This window comes from Prunus dulcis, chromosome 6, assembly GCF_902201215.1.
Source record: "Prunus dulcis chromosome 6, ALMONDv2, whole genome shotgun sequence".
In the NCBI taxonomy this organism is placed as follows: domain Eukaryota; kingdom Viridiplantae; phylum Streptophyta; class Magnoliopsida; order Rosales; family Rosaceae; genus Prunus; species Prunus dulcis.
Genome location: NC_047655.1, coordinates 21,623,230 through 21,638,139, shown reverse-complemented (window position 1 = coordinate 21,638,139; position 14,910 = coordinate 21,623,230). Strand labels below are relative to the sequence as shown.

Below are 14,910 nucleotides of genomic sequence, written 5' to 3'. Positions count from 1 at the left end.
TTAATTTTAATCAAGTTTTATCTTTTCCATATTTAATTTTTCTTGATAGATTGAAAACCAAGTAACCCAACCCAACACCTACTTCGGTTATACCGTCTAATTCAAACAAGAAAACAAAATAGGGATAAATTAAAATTAAAGTAATTTTTTTAAAATAAAAATTATACATGTTATTTTTGTTTCTCTCTGATGAGAGCAATCTGGTCAGAAACTGAAAAACGAATTTCGTTGTGCACGCTGACTTTCCCTCTCTTCTCAAAAGCTCTGGGAGACTCTCTCCTTGTCATCATCTTCTTCTTCTTCTTCTCTCTGTGAAAAAGGCTCATTTCCCGATCTGGCATCATCTGCACCATTCGACATCTCTCAGCTGCAACTCAATGGCAGCGACACCAAGTCACCTCATCTCGACCTCCATCTCCATCATCCTCCTCATCTTCTCATCGCTAATGGAGTTTCTGGTTCTGGCCTCAGCCAATCCCACCAGCCCTGCGCTTCTTCTCCATTCACTCCCCGCCATGGTCTTACCTCTCTACCTCTCCACCCCCAATTCTTCGTCTAGGACCTCTTCCAATCCTCGTCGACTCCTCCAGAGATCCGAGTCCCTTAACCGCCCCAACGCCCGCATGAGACTCTACGACGATCTCCTCCGCAATGGGTACGTACCACAAAACACCTTACATTCTTCTCTGTTTATTATTATTATCTTTATTGTTATTCTCAGTTTTTCTGGTTGAGTTTGAGATTGGTATTTGGATTGGCATTGAAATTGTGTGGTGGCGGGTGAAAGGTACTATACGACGCGGCTTTGGATCGGAACGCCTCCTCAGAGATTTGCGCTTATTGTGGATACTGGAAGCACTGTCACCTATGTGCCTTGCGCTTCTTGCGAAATGTGTGGCAGACACCAGGTCAGTTCTGCATCAACACATTCATCCGCTACATTTACTATACACTCTGATCAAACAATTGTATTAACTATGGGATATGTTGATATAAGTTTTTCTCTTGATATCAAAACCATTTGTTGCGGGTTGCATTTGAGGTTAGGATCAGATCTCCTTGCTTACAAGAAGAAATCTAGCTAAACATGTTCCATTCACATGAAAAAGTATAAACCGGGGAAATTTCGGGGGGAAAGGGGGTTGGTCATGATCACTCTTCTAACCCAAAAAGATCTTAACAACCTTGAAGTTGATTATTTCTCTTTACTACCAAACCTCTACTGAATATTTAGTTCTGTATGCAGACTAAACATAATAGATTTTGGGGGTTAAACAATATTAGTGTTTTATTTTCAACTTTTCATCAGGACCCCAAGTTCGATCCGGAAGAATCGAGCACCTACAAAGCTGTCAAGTGCAACATAGATTGCACTTGTGACAGTGACAAGGTGAATTGTATTTATGAGAGACAGTATGCCGAAATGAGTACCAGCAGTGGTGTGCTTGGTGAGGATCTTGTATCCTTCGGTAATCAAAGTGAACTTGCACCTCAACGTGCAGTTTTCGGTTGTGAAAATCTTGAAACTGGAGACCTCTACAGCCAGCATGCGGATGGCATAATGGGATTGGGCCGTGGCGATCTAAGTGTGGTGGATCAACTTGTTGATAAAGGTGTAATAAGTGATTCTTTCTCGTTATGTTATGGTGGAATGGACATTGGTGGAGGTTCAATGGTTCTTGGTGGTTTCACTACCCCATCAGACATGGTCTTCATCCATTCGAACCCTGTACGAAGGTGTGTGGTTTAGAAAACTTTATCTCCTACATATACTGCAACATGTCCAATTTCCTAGAAAATACAATCAATACATCTCACACATTTACTCTAGTTTCGGGATGGAAACAGTCCATATTACAATCTTGATTTGAAGGAGATACATATTGCGGGAAAGCGATTGTCTTTGAATCCAAGTGTCTTTGATGGAAAACATGGAACAGTCCTGGACAGTGGCACAACATATGCTTACCTACCAGAAGCAGCATTTCTAGCATTTAAGGATGGCGTAAGATCCTCTTCTGCCCTTGTTGATTACTTTAGATTAAATATTGTCTTAATTTTGTACAAGACCATATAATAAAATATTCTTGCTTGTCCTCAATCTTTTCATTCTATTAGATGATATCTTGCAGTTCTTTCTGAATGATAATTATTAAAAGTCTCATTTGAAATTGATGAGCATGTGGTCGACTAGAATTGACAAAGTGGACAAGCAATAATCTGTAATGAAATTTGGTATTTCAAACACCTTGGTTTTCCTAGAAATCCATGACTAGCTGTTCCTAGAACTTTTAGTTATGTATTATTTCATTGAATGGGCAATCAAAGTACTACCAATGTCTCCACTTTTATCATTGTAACTTCTTTTTCCCCTTTTTCCTTTTCCTTATATGTGATTGCAGATCATGAAGGAGCTTAGTTCCCTCAAGCAGATCCGTGGCCCTGATCCAAACTATAATGATATTTGCTTCTCAACTGATGAAAGGTATCACATATAGAAAACTAAGAGCTTATTTTGTTATACAGATAAGTTATTGCCTATTCTGGTGCAAACTAGATTATGAGAAAGCCCATCGAGGTCGCAATTGCAATTTTTTACACTAAAAATTTTGATTTGTTCAAATACATGAGTAAGTTGTGAATAAGGTCACAAGCCCTTTTTAATAGTTTTATAACAATTTTGATTCAGTGAGGTCTCCCACCCATCAGACACCTTTCCAACAGTTGACATGGTATTTGGCAGTGGGAAAAAGTTGACATTATCTCCTGAAAATTACTTGTTCCGGGTAAGTGTTGAAATTTAAGCTTGCCCCTTCCCTTCTTCCTCAAAACACTTGTTTCTAAACCACATAAATTGTAATTTTTATTATGCAACTTTATGACTTTTCCATTGGTTATTCGATGTCGCTAATTGAATTCTTCTACTTTATTGTAACATCATCAATTATAAAGCATTCAAAGGTCCATGGTGCTTACTGCCTTGGGTTTTTCCAAAATGGAAAGGATCCAACTACTCTTTTAGGAGGTAAATGCTTTACAAATGGTCCAGAATTCTCTATCTTGCTTTTGTGAATTATCAAATTTATCCCATTAACTTTATGCAGCACTCTCAATTAATCTTGTTATGCCATGTTTATGATAGGAATTGTTGTCCGCAATACTCTTGTAACATACGACCGTGAGAATTCCAAAATTGGTTTCTGGAAAACTAATTGTTCGGAGTTGTGGGAAAGACTTCACCAATCTGTTTCGCCGCCAGCAATGCCTCCTGCTTCTGGTGACAAGAATTCAACTCCAGGAGTGACGCCTACATTAGCTCCAACTGGGGCACCACCTTATGTACTTCCAGGTAGTATTCCAAGTCTTTCTTTTCACTGGCATGGATGCCTCATTTTTCACTTGTCCTTCAAATTATTTCTGTTTTATCATTTTCATCTTACAGTTGTGTAGGTTTACTTATCCAATTACTCAGAGGTTATGTTTGAGGTAATGTTCAAAATGAAAATTTTCAAAAAACCCTGATCAAATGTAAAAATGGAGATAAGTCTGAGGCAAACAGGGGAAAGTGAAAATAACATATTTGGGAACTCTCTTCTCTTCTTAAGTTTAATTTGTGAACTTTTTTGTTATCATTTCTTATTATTTTATATGTCAACACAAGTGTAGATTTTTAATAAGAGAAATGTGATTTTATGCTGCACTCTTTTTCGAAAAGACAGACTTATTGCAATCTCCCTTTTTTTTTTTCGTTGTTGTTGTTTTAAACACAAATGAATTACAATGTCTCGTTAACCTTGATGGACAGGGGAACTCCAAATTGGAAAAATAACATTTGATATGTCATTGAACATAAGCTACTCTGATCTGAAGCCCCACATTACAGAACTAGCTGAATTCATAGCTCAGGAATTAGAAGTTAATACATCACAGGTCAGGAAGAAACCACATGCGCTTATTTGATTGATATTTACTTTATATTTTCTGACTGATAGTTCAATACTGTCATACTGACAAATAAATAGATAGATATCCTCTGTTGATAATCAAGTTCTATGACTTTTAAGTGCATCTTCAGCTTAGTGTGCCAAATTTGAATGGATTATTTCAGGTTTATATGTTGAAATTTGCTGCTAATGGAAATGATTCCCTCATTAGTTGGGCCGTATTTCCAGCAGACTCTACTGAAAGCATTTCCAATACAACTGCAGCGGTAAGTTTGCGCTTTGGAATTGCAATTAGTGTTTGTGCCGACGTTCATAAGTGTTTGCTTGCTTGATGATTGGTTCTGCCCACAGGTTATAGTTGCCAGGCTCGCTGAACATCGCTTGCAGTTTCCTGTTATGTTTGGAAGTTATGAGTTGCTTGGATGGAGAGTTGAGCCTAAGGAAAAACGGTAGTTTATATTTACATATCTTTCTTATGTCCTTCCCCCTTTAATACTACAATATAATGGAATCGAGAAAAATCTCCTATACGAGTGTTGGCATATAGATAATGATTTTAACGAATTAGCTTAGCTATCTTGCTGTTTAAGAGTTAGGATGCAATGCCTACATCCAACAAAGAATAATATGTAACAATAAGATGCATGCCATCTATGTACTGGTGCATGACTGGAGGTCCAAATTTCCTGTTGATGCATTCAGAGTAGTTCAATAGAGATCACGGTATCATACGTAACAATGTTCGTAATATTTTGTTATTCTGAAATTGTGCAGGTCATGGTGGCAGCGCAGTTATGTGGTGGTTTTATCCATTTTTGGAATTCTAGTGATTGCATTATCAGTTGTTGGATTGTTGTTTCTTTTGAGACACCGACAACGGACAGTCAATCCATACAAGCCTGTCAATGCTGCTGTTCCAGAGCAAGAACTCCAGCCTCTCTGAAAATTTTGTAGCTGTCTTTGCTTGTGGTTGACGGCATGTTATGGCATGTCTGCCATTTGCATTTTGATTCACATGATTAGTTACCAACCAAATTCTGTAATCACAATTACTCAGTTGATCAAGACTCTTGCTCCTTAGGTTGAAGAATCATTCTTTGCAATGCCCATGAAAGGATGCCATAAATTCAGATAGTAGAGAGAGAGAGAGAGAAAGAGATAGGTAGAACTACTCACACTTTGGTTCTGTAGACATCATTCAATTTGTATATGAATATTGTAACACACAAGTGAATAAAAAGTTTTCCCAATAAAAGGCTTCTTTTCAATCTCTTGTTTTTTGAATTATTATTATTATTATTGTTTTCCTGTTTTATACAGGTCATGTTAAACCATGGACAATGATTTTTATTTCACAACCGAATGCAAATCGACCTGCCTCATGTTGAGAAATAATGCATATAAATAAATAAAAAATTATTTATAAAACAATATGAAATCATCTAATTGTGATAAAACATAAATGATCATACCCTGTGGAAAATTTATTGATATTATACCCTAAAAGTGAGTGTGAATATACCCTAAAACAGAATAGTTTCTCTGTTAATCTAACGGCCTTGTTGACATGCATCGTGAATTCACACTGTAAAGTGTCCATATTGATGATAATGACTGAAATAATAAATTATGTATGTCTAGTCTACACACACACATATCACACACACGTGACGTAAGTCTAGTTAATGGCCTAATATGATCATATGAGTCGTTGGGAAGAGTCCTCGCAAACAAGTGGGAAGCAGTTTCTGGGAAGTAAAATAGAAGCTTCAAAGTTGACATTTTGGGGCGGTCCCTAACTTTCTCTATCTTGTTGGAGTGGAGGGAAGAATCTTCTTCTTCTGGTCAAATGAATTTTTTTGCGACATAAAGTCCCAATGGCCATTTTTGTATGAAATGCCTGGCCACTGGCCACAGGGTGCCATTCATAAAAAGTTAAAACACGAATATTTCTTTCTTCTCTCTCTCTCTCTCTCTCTCTCTCTCTCTCTCTCTCTCTCTCTCTCTCTCTCTCTCTCAATTATAGAAATCATTGCTACCTTCTTCTACGCAGGAATTCGTATTGCATCGTATTCTTCTTAATAATTTTTTGCCTTTGCTTTATTTTCACACTTTTCTATAATTGCTAGCATCAATTATTTCTTAATTTAATCTTTACAATATTGGAAGAAAATCCCCTACTTGCTGATAAATAATAATAATGATAATAAACCCAGAAGAATATATATAAAGAAAAATTGAGACATTCTGGTAGCAAATGGAATAGAATTACTGCTGAGTTGTCAGTTTTCAATCATTTTGGTCTTGTCTACCTTTTATTTTAATTTTGGTTCCTCTAGCCTTTTCTTTCCTTCTCTTATTTCAAAACATATTATTATCAATTTGGTAATTGCCATTCATTTAAACAATGTAGATTTCTTTTTTAAATTTCAATTGATTCAATAGTGTCCCACTCTCCACATATTTGTTTCTGGTTGCATATCTCCTTTCACTCTATTCATTCCTTAACGTCATATGAAGGTTGGGATAAAAGTGACATTGCCACGAAACTCTAGAAGAAAACGTATTTCAAAATAAGCAAAAATTGTATCTGTTCTGTACTAGGAAACCAAGATAATTAAACATGACAAGAAAAATGATCGTGAGAGGGTGTATCTATGAACGTTGTATTTGGATAGGCTACCATTTAGGGATATATTTGGCATTTTTTTTTTTGTAGAAAAAAACGTATTTTCCATTTCTTCAATTTTTTTTTTCTGTGCCAATGAAGGTATTTCCATAATGTAAACAGGTAAACCAGCCCATTTGGCGGCTACCAAATGAATCCCAATTTCAGTCAAAAAAATTCATTTGACAAATTGCATAAAGTAATCATATTATTATTTACTAAAATAATTCATTTATTTATTACAAGATAAAAATGTAATGACGAGAATGTCCCACTCTCCACCTATGCAACGAGCCCCAGCTCGAGCAGGCAGCAACTGTATATCTTCATTTCCAAAACATAATAAAATACTAAAAGAAATTTAAAAAGTGAGACTCTCTGAGAAAACTAGACAGAGAGAAAGAAAAAAAGAAAAGAAAAATCTCAAGCATAGAATTAGGAAAAATCTAGTAGCTGGTCTGGAGGTCTGGGTTTGAGAAAGGCAAAGGAGAAAGAAGGATTGCCCAAAACGACCTTTTCTTGGTCATTTGCCTCTGCGTTTGAGGCTTTCAGTCAAATCCAGGTACAGTTTTATTTGTTCATATTCTTCATCTTGATCCAGCTAGGGTTTTTGAATTCTATGAACGTTGTATTTTACTCTTTGTGCCAATTTTTCTTGTTTGACTGCTTGTGCCTGCATTTAGAGTTCAAATTTGGTCAATCTGCTTTCCAATTTATTCCTGCTTTAGTTGGTTGGACTGTTACTCAGTTCAAGCACTCGAATCCCATTCTGGGTCTAATGGGTGTGTGCAAATTTTGAATTTTGTATTTCAGAAAGATCACGCAAACATAGATAAATTTAAAGAAAAGAATTATCTTTGTTCATTTTTAAATTGGTAATTGTATATGTGCTTTGTTTTTATAATCTGAATTGTGGTTCTTTTTGGCTGTGATGAAAAGCAGATATGGGATACAACAAATTGGAAATTTGGGATGTGTATATGACCTGGATAAGTGGTATAATTAAATTGGCTATGCTTCTTGGGGTCTTTTACTTTTATTAGATCATAGTTGTTGGTTTGGGCAAGACGTTATCAAGGCGGGAAGCGGGAGACTTTCAGATAACTAATAAATTTGGTATCAGTATATGATTATATACCCTAATGATATACATATGTCAAAATGTAGTAGAGCTGAGAATTTAACAAAAGTTAGGATTTATGAAATGACATATCCTAATTTCCTTGTTTGGGTTCATAGACAAGGAAGTTTATAAATTCTATGTGGAGAAAAAGAAAAAGAAAAAAAAAAAAAAAAACCTTCGGACTTGGGGATCATAAATCTTAACTTTAAATTTCAGCTAAATAGGTATTATTTCCAAATTCTGAAGACAATGAGAGTATGACAAAAAAGCCACAACCATCACCACCAACCTTCCTCCACAATCGTCAGCACATCCACTGCGACCACCCTACCATTGTTGTCACCATCATTAAACCACAAGCATCGCCATCACCAATCCCACCTTTCCACTAGCACCGCCACCACCTCGCTCCGAACAACCACCAGCAGCTTCACTCTCGTTGTTGTCACCACCATCACCACTATTACCGCAACTACCACCACTACCACTTATTTACATATTGACACCTCCATAAAGATAAGCGTTAAATTTCGTTTTAAAATCCCATTATGCTTAATAAGTTTCCCAAACATGAATTTTATGAAACCTAGAGCTTCAAATCCCATATTTTTTGAATTTCTTTAGTACTCTTATACCCCCACATACAAACGTACCATAATTATATGGTAAAAATAAATGAAAACTTTTCTCAGCAAATAAGAAGAATGTGGAATTACCCAACAACCTGCAGTCAGTTGTTGTTTCTTCTTTTTGGTATGGTTTTTTATGGCAAAAGCCTGGAAGGAAATATATGAGACAATAAAAATCTGGTGGTGACAGACTAAATTCCTCTGTTGGGATGGAATGAGGAGTGAAAATCAGGGAGGACACTTTTGGTCCATGCTTAGCATATCTTTTCCACCAGTTCCAGCTGGAAAGGTAGAAGGAAAGAAGATAATGCATTGCGGAACATGATGTTCTTTTAACTTTCCTAAGTTTCCTTCATGTTCAATGAAAAAGCAGATGAAAAAAGATAGTAGGAAAGTTGTCCGTGTATTACTTCTGGGGTGGAATTTTTATTGTCAACCGCCTCACTTTATTGAGGTCCCAAGGCAATTAATAAAGTTTTAAACTTCAATTATTGACTTTTAATTACATCTCCCTATTTTTTTCATAGATCTCATACTTTGAAATTTTGGTTTTTTGTTTTTGCAGGGTTCAATAGTTGGGGAAATTTGATTTCCAGGATTTGAGTTTATCACTTGATAGTGAGTGTGCATAGGTTTTGTATGGGTTTTGAGAAGTCTTTTCTTCATTTTTGTGGATTTGTTTGGATTCTGAAGGATCAGAAATGAGAAAGATTGCTTTGGTGTGTAAAGTTATATATTGATGGTGAATAAAGGTGCATTCATTCTTTCCTTTTTATCTGAAATCTGTTCATAGGAGTACAGTTGAAGATATACTTATTGGCATGCCCTTCAATAATATGATTTCACTTGTTAAGAATCTGCCTTTTTGATACACTTTAACAAAAACTAGGGGGTCTACTACAAATATATGTATAAGTTTATTTTCATGGGGGGGACATGTCTTGCATGTCAAGCCAGCCAGCAAGAGCAAAGGAAAAATACAAATGTTGGTGAGTTAAGTAAATATTAAAGAACAATGGGTGGGTGTTATTATTAAAAAAAAAAAAATCTTAAAACAAGATGGCTTGTTCAGGAATGATTTTTTCGGTGTGTAAATTTTGTAAAACAAGTTAATATGCTGCAAGAAACACATTATAATGATTTATAAGAGTAGATACATGAATATTATAGGGAAGCAAAAAGCATTGTAAAAACTGATTGTACTTGGCTTTTCAAAATTATTAGGGACTCTCTCTCTCTCTCTCTCTCTCTCTCTCTCTATAAACACGACACGAGTGCAGGCATGCCAGTGTATGGGTGTGTATTGTAAAAATTGAATTGACAATTATGCTGCAACTGTGCAGAATGCTGATTTCAAATATCGTTGGATAAGCCTTGAAAGCAGTTACAGAAAGAAAAAAAAAATCTACATATTGTATATATATGCAAGTAGAATATCTGTCAGTTCGCCTAGATTTGAATTATAAATCTGTTCGAGTTCAGCCTCTTCATTAAGATGGACTTTTCTGGTACTGGTCCAATTTTGTTGATTCCAAATTTTAGAAGGGTGAACTCATTTGAATGTAACTTCATAGGAAATCAGTTATCATTATTGTGCTTATGCAATGTGGTCGTTATTATTTTGAAAACTATTCTGTGTATGCTTTTCCATTGCTTCTTAAGACTTTGTCTCTATTCCTTTCATTCTGCAAAGAGACTATTTTTACTTGTTTATATATTGACACAGGTGTGATGGAGATCTCATTGTTCAAAGCACTTCTTAAGAACATCTCCTCTTTTTTCCATTTATCATCCAATGACAACATAAACTTGGACCCGGTTCTGAAGTACTACAAGAGAGCTGAAGAGATATTAAAATTGTTGAAGACTATACTTGATGCCATTGTTGATTCTGAAATAGCTTCTTATGAAGTGCTTAATAAGCCATTTGAAGAACTGGGTCACTATATTGATGAGTTGAGGGAGCAAATTGAAGACTGGCAACCGTTGTTGAGCAAAGTCAATCTTGTAAGTTACTGGTCTATTCAGTTGTAGTCTGTAATTAGAATGAATAATGTATCTGATTGAAATTGAAGGTAATTTTATCTAAAACTGACATTTCATCGTCATAATCCTCACCATAAGTTTGACCAATACAAATTTGGGTATTCCCTTTGTTTGAATTAATATATTACTATGATATGCTTAGTAAGTTATAATGTGGTCACTTTTCCCTCCCTCCCCTGACTAAAGAAAGCACTTACTTGTTTTTTGTTTTTTGTCTTGTTGCCATATCTGTTGTTCCATGAGGATTTATTAGTCTAGACACAGAGAAGCACGAAAGAAAATGGCTGATGAACAGGGCATTGTTGCATTTATAGTAGTAATGGTGGTCTCTTCATTTTGTCATTTATTCTCCCATTTGTAATCCTTGTCCTAAGATTTTCTGATTAGTCTTTCCTTTTAAGAGGATCTTAAGTTTTTGTTTTCGAGAGAGTCTAAGGTTGCTTTAGAAATGTTAGAATTGGAACTGTATGTAGCCCCAATTCTTACCTGCATTGCTAATTCTTTTAATTAGTGGCATTTAATGAATTTTCAGTTACTTTTTTTTTTTCCTGATGCCTGTTGGCTTTTGTCAAATTTGAAAGTATGCATGGAGTTCTCAACACTAGATTTAGTGCACTGCTATCAGTTATGAGGGAAAGTTAAAATTTACTGAAGTTATATACTTGTGTCTTCTAATGTCCTTCCACATGCATATTTATATCACATCTCATAAGTATGTACTTATACACTGACAAAGTACACTAAATTAGATATGACAAATGAACTCCCCCAAGGACAGGTATATAATGCATTTTGTTGAAGTGACAGTTTATCTAACCATCTTCTCTTTTTATGACATGTAGGTTCTGCAAGTTGAATCTTTGATCTCAAAGATTTGGACTTCTGGTTTGGATATCTTTCAACTGTTGAAGACTTCCCAACAACATCTTCCTGATGAATTGGGTTTGGCATCTCTTGAGGTACAAAATGTGTGCAAAAAGAGTTATTAATTTTTGCCCTGTTTCATTTTGTTACGGATAGAGCATAAAACTTCGACCAAGAAAAAGACAGCATAAAACTCAGTTTCTTTAATTCATTGCTTATTGAAGAACATTGGTTAGATGAAAAACCATCAGTCAGATGGTGAAATCATTAAACACAAAATTTTGGAATGCGGAAGAAGTAATTTCTGGTCTTTCTAGTGGACTTCTAATTTGGGAAGAGGTTAGGCTATATCCTTTTATGATGTCTAAGGCTCACCATGGTTGTTTGCAGCATTGCATACAAAAACTTAAGAATATGGTCGATGAACAAATGTCAACTGTCATTAAAGATTCTGTAAGTGATCAAGTGGAGGGTGTTGGACCCAGCTCAGAGATCCTAGTGAAAATTGCAGAGGGCCTTAGCTTGAGGTCAAACCAGGAGATTCTTATTGAGGCTGTAGCACTTGAAAAGTTGAAGGAGAATGCTGAACAATCTGAAAAGATTGAGGAGGCGGAGTATATTGAACATATGATATCCCTTGTCACCCGTATGCATGAGCGCCTTGTTACGATAAAGCAGTCCCAGAGCTGCAGTCCAGTTCCAATACCTGCTGATTTCTGCTGTCCTCTCTCTCTGGAGCTGATGACAGATCCAGTTATTGTGGCATCAGGACAAACCTATGAGAGGACTTTCATCAAGCACTGGATAGATCTAGGCCTCACCGTTTGTCCAAAGACACGGCAAACTTTGGCTCACACCAATTTGATACCTAATTACACTGTAAAGGCACTAATTGCAAATTGGTGCGAGTCAAACAATGTGAAACTGCCTGATCCCACCAAGTCTATGGGATTAAATAAAGCAACACAACTTCTTGGACAAGCAGAACATGGTGCTCCCAAGGATTCACCTCCTTTTCCTCATTCCAGGGTCAATCAACCAATGTCACCTGAGTCAGCTCGGTCCATGGGTTCGCCCACTAAGAACTTTTTCTCATCTGGTCCATTGCATCGGGAAAGAAGTTCCCCATTGCATCCTCGTTCTACATCAGAAGGTTCCTTGTCTGGCGTAGTTGGAAATGGGCAGGTTTTGGATATTGCCAGAATAACACTAGCAAATTCCGAAGACAGGTCTGCCAACTTAGAAGAAAGGAGTACAGATCTAGCTAGCCAACACTCTATGTCACCATCTCTAGATGAATTTCCTAATTCTATTGAAGCGGAGCAGTCATCTCAAAGCCATAATAGAACTGCCTCAGCTTCCAGCATACTTTCTAATGCCAATGGTACTCAAGGAACTCCTGTAAATGCCAATGGGGTCTTACAGGTGCCAAGCAATCTGTCAGGCTACAGCAGTGATGCTTCTGGGGAGTTGAAATCAGAACCACAAGCTGTTGCTGTGTTGGCCACCCAACAGAGAGAGACTGAGTTGCCCACCAGAATGGCAGAGGTAAGACCTCGAAGCCAAATGTGGCGGCGACCATCTGGGAGCTTAGTCCCAAGGATAGTTTCTTCCCCAGCTGTTGAAACAAGACCTGACCTTTCTGGACTTGAAGCCCAAGTTCGGAGTCTGGTTGAGGACTTGAAAAGCACTTCACTTGATACCCAAAGAGAGGCAACACTTCAAATCCGGCTACTTGCCAAGCATAATATGGATAATCGAATTGTTATTGCAAACTGTGGGGCCATTAGCTTGTTGGTGGATTTGCTTCACTCTACAGATACGAGGATTCAGGAGAATGCTGTTACAGCACTTCTTAACTTGTCGATCAATGATAACAACAAAACTGCAATTGCTACTGCCAACGCAATTGAACCTCTGATTCATGTCCTTGAGACAGGGAGTGCTGAGGCCAAGGAGAACTCAGCTGCCACTCTCTTTAGCCTTTCGGTGATTGAGGACAACAAGGTTCGCATTGGAAGGTCAGGGGCTATTGGGCCTCTAGTTGATTTATTGGGGAATGGGACTCCTAGAGGGAGGAAAGATGCAGCCACAGCTTTGTTTAATTTGTCAATTTTTCATGAGAACAAGGGTCGAATTGTTCAAGCTGGTGCTGTGAGGTACCTAGTGGAGTTGATGGACCCAGCAGCTGGAATGGTTGACAAGGCAGTTGCTGTGTTGGCTAATCTTTCAACAATTCCGGAGGGAAGGACAGCAATTGGTCAGGAGGGTGGGATCCCTGTTCTGGTTGAGGTTGTTGAGTTAGGTTCTGCAAGAGGGAAGGAGAACGCAGCTGCTGCTCTTTTACAGCTCTGCACAAATAGTAATAGATATTGCAGTATGGTACTCCAAGAAGGAGCTGTCCCCCCATTAGTGGTATTGTCACAATCTGGCACCCCAAGGGCCAAGGAAAAGGTACAGTGCCTCTAATGATGTTTGCTTCTCTCTGCCCTGGTTTATTTATTATCACAAATAATGTATTGAACAGCACTTTTCGTTTTCTTGCAGGCACAGACCCTCCTTAGCTACTTCAGAAACCATAGGCATGGTAATGCTGGTAGAGGATAATTGAAAAAATAGTGTTTGATGTCAGCCGAGGTTTTGTGTCAGCTTCTTCTATAGATAATGTGTAAATTGGTTGGTGCAAAATAATTCAATTGAGGGTTTTCTTGTGTGGATTTAATTTGATTTGTAAAAAAGAGGAAAGACAAATGATTCATAGAGGATTTGTATGATTTCTGTAAAGTACTGCTGTGAATTTGGGAAGAAAAGTTTATACCTGTAAGTCTAGTTGTTGCTCTGTGCTCAGACAAGATGATGATGACAAATGAGAAATTTGGTATTGCTTATGTTGTGCCCCATTTGAGTATTTCATATGGACATTATATATATATACTTTTTTTTTTGGTATACATTTTATTATATTTTAATGTGTGGTTTCATTGATATTTCACAAGGCTGTTGATTTTAGTTTTCTTAATGCAGCGTCTAAATGTGTTTCGGCTGCCATCAGTTACTTTTTTTTCTTTCAACATACATGTTCTTTTACAACACTCCTGATTTCTTGGGGAGTTGATTTTTCCACTCTCCTTTTCTTCACTTACACACCCTTTTGCTTTTTAATATTTTTTAAATAATTTTGTTATTTTTTTAAATCTTTTTCTTTCCTATTATACCTTGACCCTACATTAATGTTTTGATAACTAAAATAAAGAAAATTAAACAAAAAAATATATAAATAAAAAAAGAAGTTGTCACTATAGCCATCTCTCATCTTCTTGTTGAGTTCAGCCAAAGACCCTTGTTGTTGAAGACCATTGCAATACTTCAGGAACAGGAACCTTGCAGTCACTGAAGAACCTTGTTTCCAACTTTGACCTTCACCCGGTTTTGCCCACCTATTGGGCACATAATCCGCCTTCAACCTCACATAGTCTGCAATCCCTTCTATCAATCCACCTGGGGCTTGACGATTTCAATGACACTGCCATTTATGTGTCATCTCATGGTAAAGTACCCCATTGAAATCTGTTTTGGTGTCACCCCTTATGTCCTGGATACAAGCTATCAGTGAACTAATAGCATTGTTTCTTACCA

At 37.0% G+C, this 14,910-nt stretch overlaps 2 protein-coding genes across 4 annotated transcripts; both read left to right on the top strand.

Moving 5' to 3' along the window:
- The first annotated feature begins 202 nt into the window (after positions 1–202).
- LOC117633149 (aspartic proteinase CDR1-like) lies at positions 203–5,214 on the top strand. The gene is made up of 12 exons (XM_034366839.1): positions 203–655; positions 788–908; positions 1,310–1,737; positions 1,849–2,005; positions 2,403–2,485; positions 2,690–2,786; positions 2,953–3,025; positions 3,143–3,349; positions 3,806–3,930; positions 4,109–4,210; positions 4,296–4,393; positions 4,719–5,214. Exons 1-12 carry the CDS (start codon positions 378–380, stop codon positions 4,885–4,887), a joined length of 1,938 nt encoding a protein of 645 aa, XP_034222730.1. The 5' UTR covers positions 203–377; the 3' UTR covers positions 4,888–5,214.
- A 1,724-nt stretch (positions 5,215–6,938) lies between these two features.
- On the top strand, positions 6,939–14,162 carry LOC117630862 (U-box domain-containing protein 4). 3 transcript variants are annotated; one of them, XM_034363684.1, is made up of 6 exons: positions 6,939–7,174; positions 8,930–8,982; positions 10,091–10,371; positions 11,253–11,369; positions 11,665–13,728; positions 13,822–14,162. In XM_034363684.1, exons 3-6 carry the CDS (start codon positions 10,096–10,098, stop codon positions 13,879–13,881), a joined length of 2,517 nt encoding a protein of 838 aa, XP_034219575.1. In that variant the 5' UTR covers positions 6,939–7,174; positions 8,930–8,982; positions 10,091–10,095; the 3' UTR covers positions 13,882–14,162. The 3 variants fall into 3 exon arrangements, with proteins under 3 accessions (XP_034219575.1, XP_034219573.1, XP_034219574.1); XM_034363682.1 differs by having other exon boundaries at positions 6,940–7,174; positions 8,930–9,116; XM_034363683.1 differs by lacking the exons at positions 6,939–7,174; positions 8,930–8,982 and adding an exon at positions 9,135–9,872.
- The last annotated feature ends 748 nt before the right edge of the window (positions 14,163–14,910 follow it).